General features: G+C 49.0%; 3 protein-coding genes across 6 annotated transcripts in view; 1 reads left to right on the top strand and 2 right to left on the bottom strand.

Annotated features, from left to right (window-relative positions):
- The window catches only part of CBL (Cbl proto-oncogene), a 41774-nt gene extending 38330 nt beyond the window's left edge, over positions 1-3444 (bottom strand). The window contains exon 1 of the mRNA XM_063139590.1: positions 3217-3444. Within this exon, the coding sequence (XP_062995660.1) occupies positions 3217-3363 (147 nt within the window). The 5' untranslated portion in view covers positions 3364-3444. The remainder of the gene's footprint in view (positions 1-3216) is intronic.
- A 442-nt stretch (positions 3445-3886) lies between these two features.
- Positions 3887-14772, top strand: DRC12 (dynein regulatory complex subunit 12 homolog). 4 transcript variants are annotated; one of them, XM_063139241.1, is made up of 7 exons: positions 3887-3955; positions 7917-8000; positions 10977-11033; positions 11894-12013; positions 12939-13031; positions 13733-13863; positions 14521-14772. In XM_063139241.1, exons 2-7 carry the CDS (start codon positions 7937-7939, stop codon positions 14647-14649), a joined length of 594 nt encoding a protein of 197 aa, XP_062995311.1. In that variant the 5' UTR covers positions 3887-3955; positions 7917-7936; the 3' UTR covers positions 14650-14772. The 4 variants fall into 4 exon arrangements, with proteins under 4 accessions (XP_062995311.1, XP_062995309.1, XP_062995308.1 ...); XM_063139239.1 differs by lacking the exon at positions 3887-3955 and adding an exon at positions 3980-4040; XM_063139238.1 differs by lacking the exon at positions 3887-3955 and adding an exon at positions 4627-4704.
- A 22-nt stretch (positions 14773-14794) lies between these two features.
- NHERF4 (NHERF family PDZ scaffold protein 4) lies at positions 14795-26635 on the bottom strand. The gene is made up of 10 exons (XM_063139026.1): positions 26623-26635; positions 26500-26527; positions 25705-25769; positions 23553-23764; positions 23211-23397; positions 21822-21958; positions 20306-20510; positions 18042-18238; positions 17331-17531; positions 14795-15354 (listed from the first exon to the last, which is right to left on the bottom strand). Exons 1-10 carry the CDS (start codon positions 26633-26635, stop codon positions 15325-15327), a joined length of 1275 nt encoding a protein of 424 aa, XP_062995096.1. The 3' UTR covers positions 14795-15324.
- Positions 26636-26940: the final 305 nt, after the last annotated feature.

Raw genomic sequence — 26940 nt, 5'->3', positions numbered from 1 at the left:
GGTGAATTCCACTATGTACTTCCTTTTGGTTGTCCTGAATCTCCCGCTGATCAGTTTCACTGGATGACCTCGGGATTCTAGTATGAGAAAGGGGGGAAAAATCTCTTTCCATTTTCTCCCCATCATGCACAATTTTATACATCATGTTCGCCCTTATCCCTACTCGTGTTATCCTCTCAGTAGGAGCTAGTGGTTCTGTGCCACTTACCTCTAACAATTTGAGTACTCAAGATGCTAACTTGTGAACTACTGCTCTATTTCAATGACCTATTAAAATTAAAGCAGCTTCAATTTTATCAGCTATCTAAATCTCTCAAGCCAAGATATCACATTCACCTATTTAAAAGCATGATTAAATACATAGCATTAGTTTTAATCTATATTTTCCATTTACCAGTACTTAATGACACACTTGTCAAACTATCAATTCATCTATCCCAGAATCCCAAGACTGGCAGTAGTGATTACCTGAGAGGATAAAACTCCCAAATGAATCAATTTATTATACTGGAAGGCTCAAGAAACCCCATAAGAGCCAGAGCATCCCTTAAAGTTCAGTTCCCCTTAGTTTAACACAAATGCATGCCTGCAAGTAGGATTATGAAAGCTTTCAAGACTGCAAATCTGTCATTTGTGCTTCCTTACTGCTCTGAGCCATGATATCACTGCAAACATCTTCCAGCCTATTATAGAATTTGTGCTTCACAGCACTCTAAATTTACCTTCACAATGGCTGGAAGCAGACCCACAAGTAAAGCAGTAGGTCTACCTTTCCAAAACACATTGCCTAAGAATTCATAGAGGCAGGCCTCTGCTGCTCCCATCCTTTACACTTTCTGTGATTCCAACTATGAGCAGTCTTCTCCTAAGATCTCCCACTATTTTATCTCCTTCAGTAGCCAATATGGTCAGCAACCATGGTTACAGTCCAGTAAACCACAGTTTGATCATCCATCTGTGATGCCAATCATCATCTTCTTCCTCATCCCCAATTAATCCATCATTAAGACCCCTTTCCCTCACAAAGCTTCCCCACTCTAAGTCTAACAACCCTCTATGCCATCAACCACAGCCCTCTCTCAACCTCTTCCCCCTATTTTAACTTACAATCTTAAACCACCTCTTCAACAGCTCCTCAACACTCTAATCTCTAGATCAGGGGTAGGATACCTTTTTCAGCCTAAGAGTAGAATTGAATTTAGGGGATAGAACAGGCCAAAAATACGAAGAAATGCCAGTATATTGTAGTTTAAAACTCTTAGCGCCAGTAACTAGGGCTTAGGAGAGGCATTTGGCCTTTTAGAATAGGGGAAAACTGCACAAAACCCACCAAACGTCAGGGGGAAAGGAGTGTGGCTACCTGGGGAGTTTCAGAGGATTAGATTGGGACTATAGAGAGCCAGATTTGACCCCCACCCCACCCAGCCTGAGATCCTCCACCCCTGTTCTAGAGGTGCCTCAACTCAGTCTCTGTGGCCCCTACAACCCCATGTACATCACAAGCCCCTCCCCACATGTAAGGCCATACCCTCCCCAACCCACTCCGCTTCACTTCTTTTTCTCTCCCCTCCTCAGTAAATGCACAAGGATGCTCTAACTGCTTTTGTTCGCACTTCTCCCATTTAACTTTTGTTTCTCTCTCACCTCCCTCTTATTTCTCACCTCCCCCCCCAACCCCATCTAATTTAAGATTGTAAACTCCTCAGAGAAGGGACCCATTTGCTGCTGACATCACTCTCCAAACTTCAGGGAGTCTAAAGGGCCATGTGCACAGATGGCACTATATGCACAATTGTCACCTCAAACCTTTTGTGATGTGGCGATGAGTAAGCTCTGCTTCTAACGCCAATACTAAAAGCCCCCGCTTACCTACCAGTACCCCTCATCCCTATGGCCCCATCCATCCCACTGCTCTAGCCTACTCCTTCCTGCCACCCTGCCCCAGGCACTTCTGCCCCTGAGCGCCTTGTTGTCAGAGGCCCACCAACATGTCCAAGCACACTCAGCCTCATCCCTCTTTCCCTTCCTTCGATCGTCAAATCGACAGTCGCGGGATACAATGTACAAATTCTTTATTCTGGAGTGATATTTAGAACCACCTTCATCATCACACCCTCTATTTGTAAATTACCTACCGTATTTCTTCAATTCTGAGACGCACTTTTCCCCCCATATAAACATCTCTAAAAACAAGGTGCGTCTTAGAATCGCGGGTGCGTTTATTATGTCTTCGAATCAAAGCTTTTTTTTCTGTTGGTGGTACTGAAATTAGTGTGCGTCTTACAATCGAAGAAATACGGTCATATGCACAAGGTGCTGTACAATTTTTTAAAAAACCATAATACCTGACCCCTAAGTTCATAATTTAAAAGTATCAGGGACTCGTTAGTTCTGTACAGTGCCTAGTAAGTATCAGGGACGTTTACAAAAGCGATGACGATAACCAGAACTAACATGATCATTGTTCCTAAACTTCATTTAACCATACTGCGTTTGCTTTGTTGTTGGTCTTGGATCCGTTCCCCAATATTTTGGGGAAACGAGAAAGGAAAGAGGAAGGGGGAGAAGAAGCACTCTGGCGATTGTCAGCATGGATTCAAAGAGGTTCTTGGGATTTCTAGGGGCACCGTTAAAAGCTGTAGTCCACTCACTCACAGCACACACACCCCGCAGCCTGGTGTTCTCCAGATGTGTTGGACTACTGGCTGGGGGCATGCTGGGAGTTGTAGTGCAACACATCTGGAGGGCAGCAGGCTGGGGGGGCTGCGAGTGAGTGGACTGCAGCTTGCCACTCGGCGAAGCCTTTCCCAGCCTGGTGCCCTCCAGATGTGTTGGGCTACTGGCTGGGGGCATGCTGGGAGTTGTAGTGCAACACATCTGGAGGACAGCAGGCTGGGAAAGGCTTCGCCGGGTGGCCAGTTCCACTGCAACACCGCGGGGCTGTGGCGAGGGCTGCACTGGAAGTCAACCCGTGACCTGTGGAAATGAGGAGGGGGAGGAAGAAGAGGAGGAGCCCCTCCGCGACCCCTCCCCACTCCCCACGACCCCTCTCGGCCGGGCTCTCCCCATCGCCTTCCAGGCAGCCTCGCCGCCCCCGCTTCCTAGCCCCCCTCCTCATTTCCAGGGGGGCTAGGGGGGGTGAGTCGCCCACCCCAATGGCCCCTCCCCCGCGGGCCACGCCCCTCCCCCTCCCCTCCCCTCCCCTCCCCCTCTCACCTTGTCCATAAGCTTCCAGCATTTCTCGACCATCTTCTTGTCCACGGTGCCGGGCTGGTGGGGGCCGAGGTGGTGGTGGTGGGGCTGGAAGGCGTCCTTCATGAGCCCGATCAGCCCACCGGGGCCCTTCTTCAGCGGGGCCGACATGGGCGCGGGGGGTGGGCGCCCACGCCGGGGGTCGTCTGAGGGAGGGGTAGCCAGGGAGGAAGACGGGGGGGGGGCGGCTAAGGCGTGTCCCTTCCGCCGGGCCGCCGCCGCTGCTGCTGCCGCTGCTGCTTCCCCGGCTTTGCTACCGACGACGGAGAAGGAGGAGGAGGAGGAAGGCGGCTCCACGAGCGCCGGGGACGCGCCCGACTGACGAAGAAAAGGGAAGCGGAGGGAGGAGGAGAGAGAGGCGGGCAGGAAGACGGCAGGAGCCAGCGGCGCGCGTGCGCGAACCGCCGGGCGCGAGGGCCGCCCGTGACAGGAGCGCGAGCCTCCTCCGGCGGAGCGCTCTGATTGGTCGGGTGGGTGGCGCGCGCGAGCGAGAGAGAGAGAGAGAGAGAGAGAGAAGACGAAAAAAAGGCGTCCGCTTCGCAGTTCTCCGCCCTCCTCCCGCTGAGGGAAGGTGCATTCTGATTGGCTGCTTTGCCTCAACAGCACCCTTTCCTCTCCCTTCCCCCCCCCCGCCCGCTCGCTCCGCGCTCCCTGAGGGAAGGCGGGTTCTGATTTGCCAAGCACTTCAAGAGCCGTCCCTGAGGTGATGCGCGTTCTGATTGGTCGGCACCGGAGGAAGGGGGCGGGGTAGCTACCGCTGAGCTCTCGCGTGGGAAGGAGGAGGCGGGGTGAGGCGCGCGTGCGCGCGCTACCAGACGAGGGGCTTTAAAAGGCGCCGGTACGGCCGGCTCTGGTTGGGCTGCTCATTTCCGGCGCGCGCTCGCGCTCGCCTTGCGGTCTGTCTCTCCATTGCGGGGCGCGCTCCCGTCCTTTGGACTGTCAACGGTTGGAGGCGTGAGGAAAGAAAACCGGTTCCTCCGCGCCCAGAAAGAAAAGGCCACGCCCAACCGGTGGCGTATTAGCATAGCCCCGCCCACCCAGCGGCGTATTAGCATGGCCGCGCCCAACCGGCGTCTTATTAGCATGGCCACGCCTTATTGGGGCTCGGCTCTTTAAAAAAAAAGTACGTTGTTTGTTTTGTGGGCTACTGCGCATGCTCAGAGGTGGAGCGGTCCCTGACATGCGCAGTTCTGTGGAATGGCAACTAGAGTGGCCATGATGGGTTTGGGAAGATTTGCCAGGCTTCTGTAATAGAAAGTTCTAAATGGGGCAAAGCCTATAGAGCAGCCTTCCTCAACGTGGGGCGCTCCAGATGTGTTGGACTGCATCTCCCAGAATGCCCCAGCCTGGGGCATTCTGGGAGATGCAGTCCAACACATCTGGAGCGCCCCAGGTTGAGGAAGGCTGCTATAGAGAAATTCTGAGATAGAGGGAAGGCGCTTAATTAAGCTGGTGAGTTGAATGAAGTTGTTGTTGTTGTTATTATTGTTGTTGTGAATGCCAAGCATTGGAAGGGAGGGGTGTGTGGTCGTGTAGTAGACACAAATGCAAAGAAAAGATGAAATGGCTAGTTCGTTAGTAGATCCCCCGTCTTCTCATTTCTTAGGTTAATTCACTTGCATCACGTTGCATAACGAATAGTACGCTTTGCGAGCTTGTGTCAATTTGCACATGTATCAGGACCATATTATACCTGTCTTGAAAGACCTGCACTGTTTGCCAATTGCTTTTGGGGCCCAGTTTAAGGTATTGGTTTTAACTTTTAAAGTTGCAATCTTATGTATGTTTTGAGAGAGAAAAGGCCTACAAGTCCCAGCATGCCCTAGCCAGCACGGTTGGCTACGGCATGCTGGGACTTGTAGGCATTTTCTCTCTAAACATGCATAGGATTGCACCTTAAAGCCCTAAAAGGCTTAGAACCTGGCCATTTAAGAGACCACTTATTTTGTTATGAACCAGCCCAGGTATTAAGATCTACAGGGCACCATTACCTGCAGAAATGTGTTGGGCACACGTGAAAAGGCTACCTCCTGTGTTGCCCCCAAACTATGGAACATGCTCCCCCAAGTACTAGGATGGTCACCACTTTCTCAGGCTTTAGGAAGGGTATGAAGATGCATGGTTTCAATTTAGCCTTTTGAAATGTGTAGTTTTAATGTTTTTACTGTTTTCAATGTTCTTGATTACTTTTTAGCAGACAAATCTGTATGTGAGTGTTAAGAATAATAAGTAATAAGCCTAATGTGTTTGATATGTTTTCCATAAATGCAGAAGGGCATGAGGAAAATGTGGAAGTGATAAACAGATCTGACACAAAGGAAACCAAAATGCAAACAGTAGGAGGAGGCCTTCCTGTTTTGAAATAACAGAATAGGTAACCTTTCTGGGAACTAAGAGGAATTGATCCAGCAGAAGATATTTTTAGGGACTGCCCCACATGAAGAGTGTGAGGAAGGACCGGCTCCGTGGCAAAGGGGAAATCTGCCAGCCTTAAATCACAGGGTGTGTTTTTCCTGTTGGAAGTCCAGTGTAACCAGTGTAAGTCAATTGGTCAGAGGCCAGCGTTGAAACAAGGCAATTAGGAGTTGCAGTGTTGTGAACTGCTAAGTCTTCTGTTCATGAACTGCAGCTATAGAACTCTAGTACTGGTGCCATATCTCCTGTCCTGATCTTGCACCTTTGGCAAGGAATGCTCTTTCACAATGAGCCTCTGTGGTTACACACACACACACTTTTTTAAAAGGCTAGCAAGATCAAAAGAGAGCAGAGTGCACTTCCCTCTGCTCTTGTAGCCACACCATTGCGCTGTGTTTTGCATAATGTTGACCCATATCAACTATTTCTCACTCGCTGGCTGCGATCTCAGCTGCCGTGTGCATGGTCGTGGCATGCTCTGATGTTCAGGAGTTGTGGAGAAGGCAGCTGTGGAGTGTAGAACATCGGCCCTCTTGCTTGTACATAAGGAGCTGCCTTCGACTGAACTAGACCACTGGACCATCTAGCTTGGCATTGTCTGCTCTGACTGGCAGCTGCACTTCAGCACCATCACATGGTCAAGTTGATCATAACAGTGGCAGCCTTTTAACTTTGTTCATGGGTCTACCCCATGTGTGTCCAGAGTAGGGTGACCATATTTGGGAAACCAAAAAAGAGGACACCTAGTGTGTGGGGGGGAAGCAGCTTTCTGAGTCCTGCAGAAAGTACGTTATTCCCCCGCCACCTTAAAGAACCCGATTGGAGTGGAGGAGGGGAAAGGATTTCATTCTGCACCACCACCATCCACTCCAATTGGGGCCTTTTCTATAAAGTCCACGAATGACCCACTTTCCCCTTTAAGACCTCAATTGGAGCTCGGGGTGGGGGAATGCTGTGCCTCAAGAACGCATGTCACTCCCTCCTGCCATGCTAATGGCAGCCTTAAAGGGGAAGGTGTGTCATTCCAGGACATTATTGAAAATTATAGAAAATCCCCCCTGACACCATGGAAAGAACAAAAACCAGGACAAATCCGGGGAAATCCTGACAGTTGGTCACCCTAGTCCAGAGCAGGGGATGAGGAGCCTGAATTTGGCCTCAAAAAGGGGGCATACATATGAGGGAAGCATAATCCTCCTTCATCTTGTCTCTCAGCACTCAGTGGTCCTAGGGTTCTCCATGTTTTGCAGAAATAAAATAAGGCAGGGATGGTCGCAAAAGCAGAACCTGCTTTGAGGCCACAGAATGTTGAAATGGGAAGGAAAACTGGAGAGCTGGGACCCCTATGAGGAGCGTTCTGTGTTGCAACTTGTAATATTCAGTAATGAACTGTTGTGTAGTGCCGTCAAAAGGATATGGCACTTCCCAGAGGAACACAAACAACAACGAACAAAGCCCAAAAGAGATCGCTGCCCCAGAGAGCTTCCAATCTAAGCTTTAGCAGTAGAAGGGACAAGAGAAAGAGATGTCAGTGATAAACATAAAGAAAACGTGTTATTATTATTATTATTTATTTATATAGCACCATCAGTGTACATGGTGCTGTACATGGCTTTGTTACAGTTGTGGTTGGGGTCACGTTAAGCCAAACATTTCATGGAGAAGATAGAGTTACTGTGAGCACCTCTGCGAACTGGAGAATTCTGTGTCCATTTGATTCTCTCTCCCCACCCCAAGTTTTCCATGGGTGTGAAAATCCTGTCTTTTCTTACAGGACAGTTGGATGCAGCTTTGCAAACCTCCTTTTCTGGAACTGCTTTCTGCCAAGCTTCCTTTGGTCACCTTGGCAGCAAGCAGGGACTGTTGCCGGGCAACGTGAGGAGCCCCAGCTCACACCAGTTGGGATAGGCTTGCCGAAATCTAGACGTCTCTTCCCCCTCCTTGCTCATTGGCTGCTTGGACTGACGCTCACAGAAAGATAGTTTAATTTTTCCTACTGTGTAGCTTACAGCAATCTGCGAAGTCTTAAAGGTACTTTTTTCTCTAGATTGCTCTTCCACGTCAACAGGCTTTATGCATTCATATAAACAGCACAAGGGCGATTTGTGAGTTTTGTATAAAACTGCCCTCTGGGTCTCTCTTCAGCAGTACCAGTTTAAGATGCAGGCAATAGGCCAATTCTTGTTGAAGGTCAGAAAGAGCTAAAACGTCCAAATACTACAGTGCTTTTATTCTGTTCCCATTTATAGGTTACAGGGAACATACAAGGATGCCCCCCACGAAGAAAGGAAAAGAGAAGAGAGCGGGGAAAAAGAAGCAGAAGTCTGTGCCCGGTAAGGCTTTATGCAGCTTCCAACATTTGCAAATTCCTATTTATATGTTGCCTGCATCTCTTTCCTAGATCTTACTTGTGTGCACTCACTCGTTCAGGGGTGTTAATACCTCCTGGAAACCCATTCCGCCCCTGAATTGCATACATCAAGAATGAGGAACATCCAGCCCACAGGTCTAAGCTGCCTCACCAGTCTGGCCCACATGGCTGTCTGACCCAGTCATGGCAACTTGCCTTCCTTATTTTTGGTCTGCTTGTTCTATTCTTTTGCTTGTTTTCCCCCCTTTGTTTCTCCTTTACCTGAACACAATCTGTGGTTCTATTATTTGTTCATTTATTACATTTCCGTACCGCCCAATAGTTGAAACGCTCTGTTTTCCGACACATTCCAACTTGTCCTGAGCTGGCGTGAGCTTCCAGGGAGTGATCCACCTTTCCGGAGTGCTTTGATCTTTTCTGTGGCTCTCATTTATTCCTGGACCTGCATAGGGATTCTTGGTTATTCTCTGGACCCCAGTGCAGTTTCAGAATGTCCTACTCAGTCAGTGGTAAAAATCTTTAGCTGATGCTTCTACTCAGGGTGGACTAAAACTTTCAAAGTTCATTGGGTCAATGAAAGAATCACTGAAAAGTTCAATGGATCAATGGAAGAATCACTGAAATGCAATACTATCCAGTAGAAGCTACTGGACAGTATTGCATTTCATATTTTCTCCTTTATGGGTGTGGGGGTTAACTTACTTTTGGCTTAGGTTTTTGGGTGCTATCTGAAAGTGCAGTGGGATTTACTTCTGAGTAGTACTACTGAGTGGCAGCAGGACATGCATAGGATGTGCTGTACTTTCCTGGGTATTTAATTTAGAGAGAGAGAGAGACATACATAGCTTGAATGGTGAGAGTTATGTCTGTATGGTTTGTGTGTGTGCTTTTCTGAGTAGCCATGGGACTTACTTCTAAGTAGTCATCACAATTTTGGCCCCCTCCTGGAATGCAGCTTTTGGGACCTTTCCTACATTGGAATTTGGCCTACCAACTGAAAAAGGTCCAGTGATGTGAGGCGGAGAATTTTCCAGTGCTTTATTTTTCTGCAGATAATTTTCCATTTAATAAGGTCATTAGTAAAAAAAAAATGAATGTATGCCCATTGCAGGTACAGTATTAGGCAAACCTGACTTTCAAAGTTGTAATTCGTTCCCCACCCCCACAATGATTATCCCTAACATACGTACATGTCATTGAAATACATACATGCCTCAGAGTGAAATGCAACTTACACTGATAGTAAAACTGAAAGTGTCCCAACAACCACAATGGAACAGAGTTGAACTCTGTTGAAATAGATGAGCGGTTGTTAGCATAGCAAGCACATTTCTTTGGGTTGCTAAAATTAATTGGTGTGTCAACAGTTTTCAGTACCTTTATTTATTTTTCTTAAATTTAAGCAAAAGAGCAATCCTAAGGTCCCTGGGTGAGCGTCACAGAGACCATAGGCTTGTTCGGATTCCCTCTTCCGAGATCGGAGACGGCGTTGCCATCTCGGAAGGGGGAGTTAGAGATCCAGCAGCAGCAGCCCTCCCATCCCCTTGCAGATGTCATGGAAAGAACCACACCAGCTTTACTTCAAGGTTGGAGAAGGAGAGGGGAAGAGACCAGACAGGCCAGGATGCAAGTTATCCTCAGCCTCTTTTGAGTGTCCTTCCCTTCTCCTCAGAAGCTCCCAGGCTAAATAGCCCATCTATCTTTTTTTTAATTCGTTTTAATGTGTATTTTATATCATGTTTTTATACTGTTTGTTTTACACTTTGAATTGTTTTAGTTTTTGTAAACCGCCCAGGGAGCTTCGGCTATTGGGCGGTATAAAAATGCAATAAATTATCATCATCATCATCATCATCTAGCAAAATTTGCAGGGTGGGATGACTTAAAGGCAAAAAATTGCCTCCACCTTTCCTCCCACCCTGCATTGGATGACTGGATACCTCCAAGCTCAGGGGCTCCTGTTCCCCAAAGATGCCACCAATGGGATTGTGCCCTAAGTATGCCAATAAAATAGTTGACGTAATATAGCACTTAAATCATGTTAAGTGTGCTTTAATTTCCCCCCCTCAAACATTTCAGATAAAATACTTGTGGCATATTGGGATAAAAAAAATAACACAGGGTGCTCTCTTTAAGCTTCGTTGTTTACTAAATGCATGCAAAATATGCTAAATTAGATATATCTAAGGCAGATGTAGGCAACATCTGGCCCTCCATATGTTTTGATGCTCTAGGGCATCAGAACAATTTCCAATGCTAACTGAAAATGGTCTCATGCAAATTAACTTAATTTGCTTTGGGAAAAAAAAATTCAGTTCAAAATTTGCTGGATAACCCACATCACAGGCAGGCCCGGTGCTGCCATAGAGGCAACTCAGGCGGCCGCCTAGAGCGCCAAGCAAACGAGGGCGCCGAACAGCGTTCCTTCGAAGCCAGGATGCTGGGGTTGGAGGCGGAGGCTTCAGTATGGTGCGCCAGGAAGCCACTTCCAGGCGCGCCGCTTCAAAGCCTCTGCCCCACCCCCCAACCCCAGCATCCTGGCTTCAAAGCCAGGAGCGGGCGGTGAGTGGGCAAGCAAGGGGGGAGCCGTAGCGGTGAGCGAGCGAGCGGGGGCGGCGGGGGAGCGATGGGGGGAGCTGGAGCATGTGAGCGAGGGGGGAGCCGGAGCGGCGAGCAGGCAGGGGTGGCGGGCGAGCGGGCGGGGGGGAGCAGTGAGTGAGTGAGCGGGTGGGCAGGCGAGTGTGGGGGCGGTGGATGAGCGAGCGGGGGGGCAGCTTCAGAACGCGCCTGCCTAGGGCGCAATATAGTCTAGCGCCAGCCCTGATCACAGGTATGTTCAAAAGGTGAACCAGTGTTAGTAGCAATTGGTGTCCAGGCAAGAACTTTAATCTCTCTTATGCCCTTAACATCCCCCCACTCCTCCCGCATCTCTCTGCAGATGAGGAAAAATACAGAAAGACGACGCTGGAGGTTGGCACTCTCAAGCAGCACCTTGGTGAGGAAACTTAGTATTTACTGCTGGTACTTAGTTGGGAGGGGGCGTGGCTTAGTGGCAGGGCACCTGCTTTCCATGCAGAAGGTCCCAGGTTCAATGCCCAGCATCTCCAGGTAGGGCTAGGAAAGAACCCTGCCTGGAACTGGAGAGCCATGGCTGCCAGTCAGTGTTGACAATACTGGGCTAGATGGACCAAAGGTGATCTCAGTCTAAGGCAGCTTCCTATGTCCAACCCTCTGCTCAGGAACCCATTTCCAAGCATCCCTGGCTGATGGTTGTCCAGTCTCTCCTTGAATACCTCCAATGATGGTGAGCTGCCACCTCCCTCCACGGTCTATCTGCTCTGACCGTTATGAGTTTTTTCTTGACGTTCAACCGAAATTCCCCTTCCTATAACTTAAGCCTGTTGCTTCGCGTCCTACAGTCTTGTATGACAGGAAACAGGTTGGAGCCCTTTTCTGTGTGACAACCCCTTAGGTCAGCCTTCCTCAACCTGGGGCGCTCCAGATGTGTTGGACTGCATCTCCCAGAATGCCCCAGCCAGCTGGCTGGGGCATTCTGGGAGTTGTAGTCCAACACATCTGGAGCGCCCCAGGTTGAGGAAGGCTGCCTTAGGTACTTGAAAAGTGCTATAACCCCCTCAAGAAGTGAGGGTTACTTACTTTTTCCATTTCATCTTACGGACAGCTCCGTGTAACCTGAAAGTTTGCATGCTTCCGCATTTGGCTATTTTGCATCACACGCTGTCTGATGTAGAAATAATAATTTGTACCAAGGGACTGGAGAGACAGTGAGGAAATCGCTAAAGTCCCAGCTGGATATACAGGAATGTCTGCTGAGTGTGTCTTTCTGGCCTGCAGTTCTCCGGAGGGATATGGCCAGGCAGGCGATGGCTGACAGTGAGGGGCTCAAACAGAGACTGGCAGCTCTGGAGAAAGAACTGGAGGAAGCTCGAGGAGACAAAAAGGATATTTATGAAGGTGTGTTTGTATCTAGAGTTGGTGCTGTGCCCAGTGACCACATGGAGGGCAGGGCCCACTCCTGCTATTAAGTGAAGCTACTAAGCAGCACATCTGAGGCACCATTAAAGGGTTAGTTATCTAATTCCTCTTGTGGGGAGATATTTGGATCAAACCCATTAACACAGGGCGCCTCCCTTCTCGCTCATCTTATTGGTATAGAGAAAACTGACGTGCTCTGACATCTTACATGTTTTCAATGGGTCTTATTCCCATTGAAGTGTGTACAGGATCACAAATCTTCAGCATTACCTTTTTAAGGAAGCCTGAGGTACCTATTTGTAACTAGTAAAATCCCTAATGCTGCATTCACAGGGACTGGAGCTGAGGGGTTGTTTCTTATTAGCACAGAGATTATCATTCATTGAGGGCAGCTATTGGCATGCATCTTTTGCATTGCTGCCCTCTTTAACTCTTCACATGGGGTCTTGGTTTATCCACCACCGCGCTTCAGGTATACATGTACACTGCTTTCCCGATCCACTTCTTTCAGCTGATGTCATAGGCTTTTGCCTGTGAAAGTTCATGATGCAATAAACCAATTTGTCTTTAAAATGTCACAAGCCTCTTTGTCAATGAGGGCCAGAGTCAAGACGTTTTGTAAAGATGGGCCCGGGCAAAGTTTCCCTCCACAGCTGAGAGTATGGTCTGTCAATCATTCTGCACACAGAACTCCATGGTGACCCTTCTTTCCCACAATTTCATTGTTCTCCCGCACTGGCATAACTTTTATTGCAAGCTCCTTGGGGCAGAGACCTGCCATTTTGGCTTACATTACACTGTCAAGCATCATATAGAGATGATAGGCCTCTTACTCTAGGGCAGTAGCGGCAGGTGACAGTCTCAGTTCCTCCTTTCCATCTCCTCATTCTGCCTTGCATTCCAGAGATGATCCGCCGGTACCAGCAACTTCAGCGCCAGACCGATACCCGGATACAGCGGTTAGAAGCAGAGAGGCAGAACTTGCAGGAACAACTTGGTATTGGATGCACATGCTCAGCCTTTCCCATGATAACACGGATGTTTAATAACCATTTTTAGCCGTCACTGATCTTCCCTTTAAGAAAGTGCTTTTATGTGGGGACGGAGGGGCAGTTGGAATCTCAAACCAGCTATTTGCATAAATTTATTCCAATCAGTTTTTTGTTTTTTTTAATGAATCGACAAAATAGAATGGTTAATAACGGGGCAGGGGGAGTTTTCCAATTGGTTGTTGAATTGTTTTCCGGCTGGTTGCAGAACGTGTGCAATCTCTGCGTACAATTCCAGGGCCCATAGTCTCCAGGAAATGAAATGGCAACAGAGAGCCTCTTCTGGAGAGTGTGGAAGGAGGATGAATCCTAACCCTCCAGACTAGAAGTGGTAAATTGGCTTGTGTATTCCAGTTAAACATGTTAAAGCTGCAGCACTCAAATTTGTATTAAGACGATATATTCTGGCCCATCTCACTTCTGATGAAAATACGACCCTCCTGTAGAGGAACCAAGGTCCAGCCCACACTAGAACTTTGCCACATTCAAAGGCAATGGGTGTTCACAAGCCCTGTAGGAGAATGGTCTGCTTCCCCAGCCTGCCTGCCTTCTGAGATGCGCCGGGCCTGCGACCTCCTTTCTTCCTCAGTTTTCTGTCCCGCACGTCTTCGCTTCCTCTTACTCCCTTCTCTCCACTTCTGCTCAACAGCTGCCTGCCAGAAAGATGTGCAGCAGAGCCAGGCAGACAAAGTGAAAACGCTGGAGGAGAAGGACAAGGCCATTGCTGAGATGCAGCGCAAGGTTGATGAGATGGAGACAGAGTATGAAAAAATCCTCCATGTGAGTTGGGCAATAATGCCTAGATCATGAGCCATCCAACTCGGTGGAGGGGAGAGTTTATGAATCATTATCAGAAGCTTAGAGAAAGAGATCCTATTATTCCCACAATTGTTTAACTGTGGGATGTGCTAGGTGCTGTACATACTTTTGTGGCTCAGGGCTGGCTCTCTAACGTGGAGAATGTCAGCCCTCTTTGCTGCCCTGCTTCACCTAACTCAGCCTTCCTCAACCTGGGGCGTTCCAGATGTGTTGGACTACAACTCCCAGCTGGCTGGGGCATTCTGGGAGATGCAGTCCAACACATCTGGAGCGCCCCAGGTTGAGAAAGGCTGAGTACCATCTCTTGAAATTTACCATTATTATTTTAAAAGTTTCTCTTCGAACTCCTGTGCCTGAAGAAATGTTCTGTGCAACTCCAAAGCTTACTTCTCCGATTTTTAAGCAATCTAGTCAAATAAATGGCCCTAGAAACAAGCATTCTAAGGCAGCAGGTTCTTAAGCGACATTCTGACAGCTGTGTTGCGGTAGCTGCTTAGTTCTCATAGCTTTTTTGGGAATGTAGCCACAGAACTGGCAGCTCCTTCGATTTGGCCATCAGCCCCTGAACTCACATGCAAACACCTCTCACTGCCTGTTGGTTGCTTCTCCTTTCCTCAGGGCAGTCTAGACCGTGTGCTCTCCAAACTTCAAACTGCCAAGTTCAGCTGGGAAAAGGAAGCTACTTCCGTCCATCAGGAGTATAAGGACCGGCTGAAGGAGTTTGGACTCAATCCGCTGGAGATCTGAAGGAGAGTTCAGGAAAGTGTACCACTACGTCCTGCTCATCCTCAATGCAGTTTAGTGTTGTGCTTATACGCAGCCAGAGATTAGCCCTAGAACTTGTGGCGTAATAAAGTGTGTGTCACTGAATGTGCGCAGAGTGCTTTCATTAACCAAATCTCCTTTTTACTGCATCTCAAATCAATGGGGAAGAGGTTTCGGAACAGAGAGTCCTCGTCCCTTTCTCATTTTAGCAATGGCAGCGTTTCAAAACTGTGGTTAATTTCTCTTTAACGCAGCTTAGTTCCTCTTCCCACTAATTGCAAACCTAATGTGAGGACAGAAGGTCATTCTTGAGTTGCAAGACTTCCTGCCTCTTTGTTTTTGGAGTCACGCCCCAAAGCAGCCATGAGGATAATCTCCTGTTGATTCTCACGGGTTTCAGCGAAGCCTCAATGGATTCCACCTCCGATCGCAACCTGCCGTGAGTCTATAGCCTGGTTCCAAGGATCTGCAGAAAGCATTTAGAGAGTGTGGAGATGGATTGATCCATGAAGCAGCTGTGTGACACAGGAAGAATCAGGCTGCGTGGGCAGGGATCAAATTGCAGCATTGGTATCTGTGCAAAGGAGCTCACTTCCATCATAAATGCAGAGCTGGAATTGTGTTACACTCTTGGTGACGACGACGACGAGGCAGCCTCTAGAATGCCTGGCTCAGACCGTCTTGTCCCTGTGTGAAACAAAGGGAATACAGATCAAGTCATGACCATGATTTGAAGGCAATGTTTAGGATAGGTGTAAAAATAACCACTTGCATGTGGTCAGTAATACGTTCCTCCAGGTGAGCCAACACAGAGGTGTTTGGAAAATGGAAGAACTTATACTGTTTTCAGGCTGGCCAGCGTCCTTTGCAAGGTTGTTGCAAGGTGGCCTTAAGAACATCAGAAGAGCCCTGCTGGATCAGACCGAGGGTCCATCTAGTCCAGCACTCTGTTCACACAGTGGCCAACCAGCTGTTGACCGGGGCCAACAAAGCAGGACATGGTGCAACAGCACCCTCCCACCCATGTTCCCCTAATGACTCTGTGCGTTTGTGAGAGACGGCGCAGAGGCTGGTCTTCCATGGGACAAGGTGGAGCCTGCCCCATTGCCAGCAGCTTATTTTCATTTATTTATTTATTTATTACATTTCTATACCGCCCAATAGCCGGAGCTCTCTGGGCGGTTCACAAAAATGTTGTCTTCTTTTCAGTAAGACAAAAATCTGAGCGAGCCATGCAGCACTAAAGGCAAAAGTCTCTTCTGCAAGCTTTATTGAAACGAGCAGGATCTGGGCAAGAGCATGGCATGCGCTTTTTATAAACCCAGTGGATCTTGGCTGAGAGCATTACTCATCTCTGCCAGTGTTTCGCTGCTGTCTTTTGGAGGAACACGCAGAGCCATCCCGTAGCAACTTTCTTCATCCCCTCTTTGCAACTTTCCTCCTGCGTTGCTCCTGTGGACCACAGGCTTCAATCCTAAACGCAACTAATAGGGAGTAAAACCCATTGAACACAGTATGTTTTACTCCTAAGTAAATGTGTGCAAGTCGCCCTTTGAGCTCCCTCAATAACCATCTGGGCGATGCTACCTCTGGCTCATTGACTTTGGAACTTCTCTGTCCGCACGAGAGCTCAGCCCTCTTGTGACAGACCCTGGAGAAAGAAATTCAGATATGAACAATCTTAATCTGGTGTGCTAGTAGCTTTAAATCAGAAATGCAGGAACAAAAAATATGAAGATGTATTGCAATGCTGGATGCCCCCAAGTCAACACTGCACCTTGAGTTCACAGAAACTTGCTACAATCCCCACATGCGCAAATAACCCAGTGTTGAAACAAACGATTGGAAATATCTCTGGTCTTGAGATAAAGATAACTGGTTGGTTGAAATCGTTGTTATTCCTGAACGGAACATTCAGGGCCTACTTGTCGGAACGGCATTGTTTGCCACGAAGAATTCATGGCAAGCCGTGCCATTTTTACAAGTAGGACCTGCAACAAAAAGTTGTACTATGTCCTCCTTACCTCCTAGCTGGCGTGCTCCTGATCAGGGTTCCTGAGAGCCCTTTGAACCCTCCTCTAGGATACAATGAGCTGTAAGGAGCTCAAAGCAGGGAGTTGCACTGCCGCCTGCCCCAATGGGAATGCAACATCCCGTGGCTACTGTGCATGCTCAGCTCTCACGAGGCTGCTTTAGTGGGTTTCCCCCCTTAAATTCCGCTTTGTATTTTGCAAATCTTTAATTGCCCTCCATCTTGTTTCTCGGTGGGCCCTTCCTTTGGCTCTATTTTTGTCGCCACTTGAGTCTGCTATTAGAAGAAGTGATAAGTGTTATGCATCTAGTATCGCCAGCCTGGAACTCCAGAGCCATCTTGTGTATATGACTGTAACACTTGAGATAGGTGAGGGGATCACGTCATTTGTTGGTATTTACTTTTTCTTTTTTAATGAGAAAGCATTCAGTCATATGAACCCTCGCTTGAAGTAGTACAGTCCAAAAATAATATCCCCATGTGACCCACTGTTTGCAAAGACTGGGCCATGAAGAACCTCAAATGTAAAGGGCAAAAGAGGTTGAACTGGATGCTGAAAGCAATGCAGAGAGAGCTGTAGGCAATTGGACCAGGTCCCTGCAGCTACGGAAGTGGTACGTATAATTCATACCTCTTCCACAAAGGCCTGCAAACTGTCATCAAGTTGGTAAGGTGGCCGTCCATTCCCAGAGTGTGTACCGAGGTGACAGAGGCAGGGTGTCAAGATGGTGTTGCTGCTTTCCTGAAGCATGCTGGGAGAAGAAGCACGGTGGACGTGCAAGCTTGACGGAGGCTCTGGGTCGTCGTAGAATAGGAGAGGTGATAACCCAACCTGGGAAAAGCAAGAGAGACTCAAACCAACGAGTCTGGGGCATCATCAGCAAATGTAACAGCATCCTCCCAATCCCATATCTAGGCTATTCTTTTTACCCCTTTTTATAGAATCGTGGAAAGGAACCACTTAAACCTCTCATCCATAAGGTACCCAAGACAGAATAGCCATATCTACACTACACATTTTAATCAGTTTTATAATGGCTTAATTACCCCCAAAGGATCCCAGGGATTGTAGTTTAATGGAAGTGCTGAGAATCCCTCTTTCCTGCCCCCTGATCTGAGTACTGTCAAACCAGTTTGTCTGGGGGCATACATGCCCAAAGAAGCACATGGCAATCCCACCTGAAGGGGTGCCTGCCCAGTTCCCAGGTGCGGTGGCATCTCTGCCCCATTCTACAACTTTGTGGTCTTTACGGCAGAAGTCGGGGAGGGGTAGCCTTTTTATATAGGATCAACCTGCCCATGCCCCTTAGTGCTCCTCAATTCTCAAGCTGCTGCCTATTACCAAATCGTAGAACTTGCTTCCTTCTGCATCAATGACCAACAGAGTCACCCGAATGCTATTGGCTCGGATCTTCAACACCACCTCCTGGTGGTCGAGATCTTCAGCGCTCTCTCCGTTCACGGCTAGGAGGCGGTCGCCGAGTCTCATCCCTGCCTTCTCAGCAGGCAACCCAGCATCCACCTCTGTCAAAAACTGCCCTGCAAAGTCACAGATGGGTTAGACGACAGAGGGTGCGTTTGTACGAGAAGATTCCAGAGGCCACCCCGTACAGGCTGGCCATCCTTCGTGCGCGTGGGTGCCGTTAAGTCACCCACAAGCTGTAGGAGGAGAACATGCAGGGTTCTCCATCCTACTTACTAGACAAAAAGGTCATTTCCCTGCATTTTTGTGCAGGGAAAGAAAATATTTGGGAAGTGGTAGAGAAGGACAAAGCCATACGCTGGCCCTGTTCAAACAGTTCTGGAGTAGATCTGCCGACTACTCCCTTTTCAGGGCTTAGTAGAGGAGACCAACTGTCATGTGAACCATCAAGTAATTGCCTGGCAATTGCAGCCTGGCACTAGGCCCAATCTAGATCAAGGGTGGGTAACTCGTAGCTCTCCAGAAGTTTTGGCCTACAGCTCCCGTGATCCTCCACCATTGGCTATGCAGGCAGGGGCTGATGGGAGTTGTAGGCCAAAACATCTGGAGTGCCACAAGTGGTCTTGCCCCTTACGTAGATAGAACCGGGGGCTAGGCGAGGCATCAACCCAGAAAGGCTAAAATGGCCACAGTAGAGTCTCCAGCATGTGCAAACCAACATGCGCTTCTGACCTGGAAGTGTTTATAAGGGCCAGAGAACATTACTTGATCCACCCTTCTGACCTATTATTAAGAAGTGGCCGGCTGGATCAGACCAAGGGTCCATCTAGTCCAGCACTCTGTTCACACAATGACCAACCAGCCATCGGCCAGGGATGAACAAGCAGGACATGGTGCAACAGCACCCTCCCACCCATGTTCCCCAGCAACTGGTGCACACAGGCTTAGTGCCTCAAATACTGGAGATAGCACACAACCATCAGGGCTAGTAGCCATGGATAGCCTTTGCCTCCAGGAACTTATCCAACCCCCTTTTAAAGCCATCCAGATTGGTGACCATCACCACATCCTATGGTAGTGAGTTCCATAACTTAACTATGCGTTGTGTGAAGAAGTCCTTCCTTTTATTTGTCCTGGGTCAAGAAGTTCCACACTGACATCCCTGCAGTTTCCAGGGGTGGATGATTGCTGGTAACTCCCAGGCCCTAAGTTTCAGCTTTGCTCTGGGTGTGAATTCTGTCACTCTCCCAGGCCCTGCCTTGATCTTGATGTGGCTTCAGTGGAGGCTGGCGGCTCCGATGTCCGTGGGGACGTGAATCCACTCCAGGCTTCAGTTAGAACTCTGAAGGAGCTGTCCAAGGCACTCTGACTGGTTCTGACTGAAACCCGGAATGGATTCACCTCCCCAGAGACGTCGGAGCCTCTGGCCCCCACTGGCTGCTGTCAGTTGGCGAGACTTCGGGCCCACCTATCCAATACGTGAAATCCCACCCTGCTTTCCTGCTCCCACCATTTGTAGATTATAAATCAGGGCTGCCCAACCTCTTTCCCCACATTTTAGTTGTAAACTGCCCAGAGAGTTTAGGCTGTTGGGCAGTATAAATATAATAATAAATAAATAGATAAAAAATAATCCCAGCTGCTTTACCTCCAACTTTTTGCATATTTCCCCCTCCATTTGAAAAGGTTGAAATGCCTCCTCATTAAATTAGCAAGAGTAAAAACATTTAAGTTAAAATAGGACACCTATTTCAGCCCTGCTCACTTTTGCCTGCCCTGCTGCTGGAACGCAGCCTCAAAAGCTGCTCCAAAATGGAAATTGGGACTTCAGGCTAAAAGAAGTTCTGTTCGAAATCATCCCTCCCAGCTGCTTGGTCCTCATATCTTTTCCTCTTTAGGGAGAAAAGTAGCTGGGAAATGGGGGAGTTTTGCATGGAAGGGGAGAGGGTTGATAGAATCATTGAATCATAGAATAGCAGAGTTGGAAGGGGCCTACAAGGCCATCGAGTCCAACCCCCTGCTCAATGCAGGAATCCACCCTAAAGCAGCTTCTCCACTCATCAGTCCGCCACTTTTCCTTGAAGTCACCTGCTTCGCATTTTAAAGGAAAGCTATAAAAGAGCTACACGTGGTGCGTCATCTGGGTCTTTTAGAAGTGTCTCCCATTGGGGAGGGGGGCTTACCGCACTTTCCGGAGCTGCGTTTCTCTTCTTTCAACAAGAATCCGTAGCCGTCCGGCCCTCTCACCATCTGGAGTTTGCGCACTTCGAAAGGGACCCAAGAGGCGTCAGCCATGGCTGCTGTGACTTTAATGCCGCGTTGTTGGTAAAACTCCTCCGACTCTGCATCAATTACCAACAGTCCGACTGGGTTGCTGCTGCGTTTGAGCTGGAATCGGCGTCAGGCCCACAAACAGGGAGCAGAAGAAAACAACGACACAGGGGCCTTGGTCTTATTGCCGGCACCAGGTCACCAAACATCCTATTTGATTGACACTGTGCAGAGCAACTGCAGCAGGAGAGGAGGAGCCACATGCAACAACACACCTTCGGGGTTGGGCTGGCCAGAGCCCGAAACAGCAGGGAAACAGAGGTGGCTTGTTAATCAGGCAGCATGGCTTATCTTCCTTGAACAAGCCATGGTTTGTTGTTGGGGTTTTTCTTGCAAAGAACCCAAGGCGGCTTATATGATCCTCCTCGGGCGGATCTACACTACTGCTTTAAAGCGCTTTAAAATGCTTTATAACAGTTTTGACAACCGTTTGGGCCCAGGACACACTGCATATACAGTTTTCAAAATGTTTTCAAAAGCGCTTTAAAAGCAGTAGTGTAGATCCCCCACCCTCCTCTCCATTTTATCCTTACTGACCCAAATTCACCCAGGGAGCTTCGTGGCTGAGTGGGGACTAGAACTCACATCTCTTGACTCCCAGTCCAACACTCTAACCACTACAACATACTGTTCACCTATCATAGAATCATAGAATAGCAGAGTTGGAAGGGGCCTACAAGGCCATCAAGTCCAACCCCTTGCTCAATGCAGGAATCCACCCTAAAGCATCCCTGGGAGATGGTTGTCCAGCTGCCTCTTGAAGGCCTCTACTGTGGGAGAGCCCACAACCTCTCTAGGTAACTGGTTCCATTGTCGTATGCTCTAACAGTTTTTCCTGATGTCCTGCCAGAATCTGGATTCCTGTAACCTGAGCCCGTTATTCCGTGTCCTGCACTCTGGGAGGATCAAGAAGATCCTGGCCCTCCTCTGTGTGACAACCTTTTAAGTCTTTGAAGAGTGCTCTCATGTCTCCCCTCAATCTTCTCTTCTCCAGGCTAAACATGCTATGTTAGAAGGTTCTCATGTCTTTTATTAAGGGAGGTAGAACTCTAACGCACACACAGCTCCAACAATACTCTCCAGCAGTCTTTCGCAACCTGATGCCCTCCAAATGTTTTGAACTACAATTCCCAGAAGTCCTGGCTGGGACAAAATGGGAGTTGTAGTCCAAATGTCTAGAGGGCAGCAGGTTGAAGGAATTTTGCAGTAAAATTTGCCTATTGCCTGAAACATGGGTGGTGGTGGGGTGTTTCTATCAAAAAGTTTCTATTCTCATGCACATTTAATTGGGGGATGATTCAGTCACTCGGCTAAAAGCCTCATGATGAACCAGCTGGCATTTCTTGAAGCGTGTTGCAGGTCTGGTACCTTTTTGTTAAGCCGGGCAGGGGTCCAGCTCTCCACACTGACGCCATTGAGCTCCAGAAGCCAGGAACCATCCGGCACTCCCGCCTTATGAGCCGGCCCGTCCGTTGCCACATACAGCCGGAATGTTCCCTTCACACCTGGAAAGAAGAACAGGTCAATGGGAGCAGCCACCTTGGGGCACAAGAATTTGGACCCTACTGGACTGCAGTGGCAAATGTTGAACTGCAGATGCTCATCATGACAGAACATATAGTCACATCCTAGAGGAGAGTCCAAAAGGCAAGGAGCTCCATTGCTCATATGAATGTCAGAAGAGCCCTGATGGATCAGACCAAGGGTCCGTCTAGTCCAGCACTCTGTTCATACAGTGGCCAACCAGCTTTCGACCAGGGACCAACAAAGCAGGATATGGTGCAACAGCACCCTCCCACCCATGTTCCCCAGCATCTGGTGCACCTAGGTTTACTGCCCCGGATACTGTAGATAGCACATAGCCATTGGGACTAGTAGCCATTGATAGCCTTTTCCTCCAGGAATTTATCCAACCCCCGTTTTAAAGCCATCCAAATTGGTAGCCATCACTACACCTTGTGGTATCCAATTCCATAATTTAACTCTGCGCTGTGTGAAGAAGTCATTTTATCTGTGCTGAATCTCCCACCCATCAGCTTCATGGGATGACCCACATAAAGCATTAAAAATCGTTAAAAATAAACATGTGGGTGATTGAGATGTGCCGCCATATGCCTGGGCAAAGAGGAAAGTCTTAACCTGGCGCAGGAAAGATAGCAGCGTTGGCGCCAGGCGAGCCTCGTCAGGGAGATTGTTCCATAGTCTGGGGGCCACCACCGAAAAGGCCCTGTCCCTCCTGCCACTTCCCTGAGTAAAAGTGGAAGTGGTAGGAGCATTGCAAGCAATGTGTCTTCTCTCTCCACTCATGCACAACTCCAAGGATGCACAACTCCAACTCTCCACTCATGCACAACTCTCTCCACTCAGGCAGCTCCAACTCCAAGGATTCTAGACATAGTAATTTTTCAAGGATCTCGTGATGGATGTTAAGGGGTGGTTCACACTTAATGACAGCCATCGTAGTGGTTAAAGTGTTGAACTGGGAGTTGGGGGAACCGGGATCTAGTCCCCACTGGGCCATGGAAGCTCACTGGGTGACTTTGGGCCAATCACAGCCTCTCAACCCAACGTACCTCACAGGGTTGTTGTTGTGGGGATAAAATGGAGGGGACGAGGATTATGCACCCCGCCTTGGGTTCCTTAAGCAGGAAAAAAAGTGGCGTATAAATGTAATAAGTAAATAAATATAAAATAGCATGTGCAAATTTTATACTTATTGATGTCCTATGGGGGCCGGGCAATGGCCTCCTCTGCTACCTTCTGGAGCCGAAACACTGAAGCCGAAGCCACGTTGGTCCTTGGTGACGCAGCAGAGCCGTGGCCTGTTGTGACGGGGCAGGAGCTGGGCCAGATCCCGGTCGAGGGCTTTGGCCACGTCGTAGGCGTTTCCGTCCAGGATGGTGAGCGAGAGCTGCTTCCCGCTGTGCTTGATCTTCCAAACCACCTGCAAGAGAGAGACCGGGCTGCACTCCCCGTAATCCAAACATTGTTTAGCCTAGAAGGTATTGGGGGGGGGGGTGGAGTGGAGAGAAAATGGGCAGCAAACAACCAGGCTGAGCCGCTGCCCCCCTCCCCCACCCAATCAAGCCTTACTCTTACCCGAAAATGCTCCATGCCTTCAACATCCACGCCGTTCACCTCGAGGATCCGGTCGCCACCCCGTAGGCCCCTGCGGTGGGCCATCCCTCCTGGCGTCACGTGCCTCACGATGTGCCCGCTCTTGCCCACCTCTTCGCGCAGCCAGAACCCAAAACTCTCTCCGTTTTCTTTCTTCAATGTGCAGAAGCGCAGCTGCGAAGCGCCCTCCAGCTCTGCGGAGGACAAGGTTGGAGGTCCGGTCGCCAGGGGTAGAAGACGCCGGGTCTCCTGCTAAGCCTTTCCTGCCTTTTCGGCTCAGCAGGCTGGGGCACCCCCTCTAAAGCTGTCTGCCCTTTCCTCTCTTGATCTAGGGCTGGTGCCAAGACTAGGTTGGGCATTTGCTGGGATTGTTTAGCTTGGGAAAAATGGGGCTAAGGGGAGACCTGATAGAGGTGTACAAAATTATGCATGGCGTGGCAAACGTGGATAGGGAGGCATTTTTCTCCCTCTCTCAAAATACTAGAGCCAGGGGGCATCCCATGAAGCTGATTGGTGGGAGATTCAGGACAAATAAAAGGAAGTATTTCTTCACACAGCACAGAGTTAAATTATGGAATTGGCTACCACAAGGTGTAGTGATGGCTACCAATTTGGATGGCTTTAAAACGGGGGTTGGATAAATTCCTGGAGGAAAAGGCTATCAATGGCTACTTGATGCCTATGGGCTACCTCCAGTATTCGAGGCAGTAAGCCTGTGTGCACCAGTTGCTGGGGAACATGGGTGGGAGGGTGCTCTTGTACCATGTCCTGTTGCACCTTGTTGGTCCCTGGCCGATGGCTGGTTGGCTGCTGTGTGAACAGAGTGCTGGACTAGATGGACCCTTGGTCTGATCCAGCAGGGCTCTTCTGGTGTTCTTAGGATGAGGAGCAATAGCAGCTGCTGGCCATGGTGCTGAGAAAGTAGAATCACTGTAGGAGGGGTCCCATGGAGGGGTCTTGCCCAAGGGCCCTCCAAAACTTGCAGCCAGCAATTGGCTTGATCCATCCTGCCCCTCCCCCCCCTGCACCAAACCACCAAGACCCACATTTGCTTCAGGCGATGGGCTTTGGGTGTCGTTATCAAGAGTGGCCAAGCAGGAAATGGAAAGAAGAGGGCCACTGTCTTAGGGTCAATCTGTCGGGGCTTTCCCCTTCACAAGCCCTCATTTCAACCAGGTTTGCACAGCATGTCCAGTGGATTGTGTCCCGTGTTCATAGAGGAAGGGGAACCAAGCCTGCTCTCCCATCCTCACTGGGAAATCCCTGGATAAGGAGTAGCCACCTTCCATCCTTACTCCTAAAAACGTTTACTTTTAGAGGGATGGGGTGGCATAATAGTTAGAGGACTGGACTATGACTGGGAAGACCTGGGCTCAAATCCTGTCTCATTATGGGATAACCATTGTTTCAGCCTAATCTACTCCAAAAAGTTGTTAGGCTGGCCAGGAGGAGAACAGGAGACCTGCTTCTTTATATTTCTGCTTGAGTCACTGTTCTGGTGTGACTCTTCATTGAAAGGAAGCATGTGACTGATTCATAGAGGGACAGAATGGGACACCTCTTCTAAAGCATGCTCTATGGGGCCTTTGCATTGGGAATGACTGAATGATGACAGGCAGGCAGGTTGAGGGAAAGGAAGCAAGGGCAGAGCTGTCAGTCATGCAGAGAAGCAACGGGCAGGCTCCTCTGATAGCAGGTTACCCTGCTGAGTCAGCATTGGTATTGATTGGATGGCCCAATCCCATCTGATGCAGAGACCCAGGAGAATTATGTTCCCCCAGAACAGTTACTCATACAGAACCCCCATGGGCAGCCTCCTCTGTAGTCATCTTCTTTCAGCTGGAAGACAAATTCATTTCCTTATTTCTGGTGTCACTTTAGCAGTTGTCTCATGATGCTCGCTGGGTACTCTGTGTAAACCTGCCCAGGATTTGGCCCAGGAAGAGAGGCCAGGTGAGCCAGAATCACCCCTGTGCAGGACAAAGAATGCAGCCAGCACTGTTCCGAACCCTGATGAAGAAGGAAGAGTCACCCTCCCTCTTTGCAAACACCACCAGGGAAACAGCTGGTCCTTCCTCTCCCTCCCACCCACGCAGCCCCAGCCCTCCCTCCCTCTCTCTCTCCCTCCCATTACCAGAATCCTCCGCCAGAGATAGGGCTGGGTTATCGATCCCGTCTTTCGGGTTAAATTCAAATTTCCTGCAATACGAGAAGAGGCACGCATCAGTCAGCGATTGCTAGGAGGCAGTCAAGGGGTTTCGGACTCCTAAATGTACTTCATTCCAAAGGCAAACAAATTCAGCCTGCCGGCTGATTCATCATGGCCTTTTCATCAGCAGATTAAAATTTTAACGTCATGTCTGTGTGACCCAAACCTCAGCATAGGAGTCATGGTGTCCTGGAACCAGGATTTGCAGGGTTGCAGCACCAGGACTTTTAGATTAGCGGGGGTGCTGACTCCCACGCACCCACCCCACCTCTGAAGAACCACCCTGGGAAGTTTAGGTGCAATCCTCACAGTAACAACATATTGTCCCCTGTGGCAATGCAAAGAATTTTGGGGTGTTTTCCTTATAAATGGGCAATTCAGACCTATCCGCTTTACAATTAAGACCTGCTGCAGGCGGAGAGGAACATTACTAGAACTGGTTTTTTGGCAAGGACCGAAACAGCTGCTTGAATTTTTGGACTCCCCTAGAGGGGAGGTGGCTACAGGGACTGACAGGATGAGTGCCCGCGTTTTCCAAATTTACCACTACACCACCATATAGAAGCTTTTGGTCACGTGTTTCAGTATCAGCCCAACATGCCAATCTGAGTCTGTAAAGCGGCCTGCACACGTGTGCTCTGCATACGCACATGCATGCGTATGCACTGCCTGATGGCCAGTGGAAGCAACTGGAGGCTAGTAACCTGACTTGGAACTTACATGGTTAACTCTGTGATGTCCTGGAGCCCTGCAAGGAAAGAAATGGGGGGTCAGCAAAGAACATTACACACAATTCACACCTCCCAAAACCCAGAAACCTACTCTGATTTCAAAAGCACTCACGTCCCGTCCCCATCGATGGAAGTACCTCCATTTTATCTCTAACTGAGACTCAGAAATATCTATCCAGCTATCAGGATTAAGACTGCAATCTTATTCACAGTTACCTTGGAGTAAGGAGTTGTGCACAGTTAATCTGCAAACTCAGATGGTGTGTGTGTGTTAAATTTGCTTTGAAGCTTTCTCCCCCGCTATCCCAGAGTTATGGAAACTTGGCTAGGCTGATACACTCTGCACATGCTTGTAAGCCACTGTGGGAGGAGGCTCAGGAGATGAACACATGTTTTGTATGTCCAAGGGGCTAAGTTGAGTCACCAGTGT

Source organism: Elgaria multicarinata, chromosome 12 (assembly GCF_023053635.1).
Source record: "Elgaria multicarinata webbii isolate HBS135686 ecotype San Diego chromosome 12, rElgMul1.1.pri, whole genome shotgun sequence".
Classification (NCBI taxonomy): Eukaryota; Metazoa; Chordata; class Lepidosauria; order Squamata; family Anguidae; genus Elgaria; species Elgaria multicarinata.
The sequence above is the reverse complement of the archived record's forward strand: the minus strand, read 5'-3'. Positions and strand labels throughout refer to the sequence as shown.

What these genes read in the sequence shown, in the direction of transcription:
- DRC12 (XM_063139241.1), top strand. Translation starts at nt 7,937, where the DNA reads ATGCCCCCCACGAAGAAAGGAAAAGAGAAGAGAGCGGGGAAAAAGAAG. An exon ending in GAAGCAGAAGTCTGTGCCCG is followed by an intron (nt 8,001 to 10,976) that starts GTAAGGCTTTAT and finishes ATCTCTCTGCAG; the next exon opens with ATGAGGAAAAATACAGAAAG. An exon ending in CAAAAAGGATATTTATGAAG is followed by an intron (nt 12,014 to 12,938) that starts GTGTGTTTGTAT and finishes CTTGCATTCCAG; the next exon opens with AGATGATCCGCCGGTACCAG.
- NHERF4 (XM_063139026.1), bottom strand. An exon ending in CAGTGTTTCGGCTCCAGAAG is followed by an intron (nt 21,959 to 23,210) that starts GTAGCAGAGGAG and finishes TCTTCTTTCCAG; the next exon opens with GTGTGAAGGGAACATTCCGG. An exon ending in CTGCCCGGCTTAACAAAAAG is followed by an intron (nt 20,511 to 21,821) that starts GTACCAGACCTG and finishes CGCCGATTCCAG; the next exon opens with CTCAAACGCAGCAGCAACCC.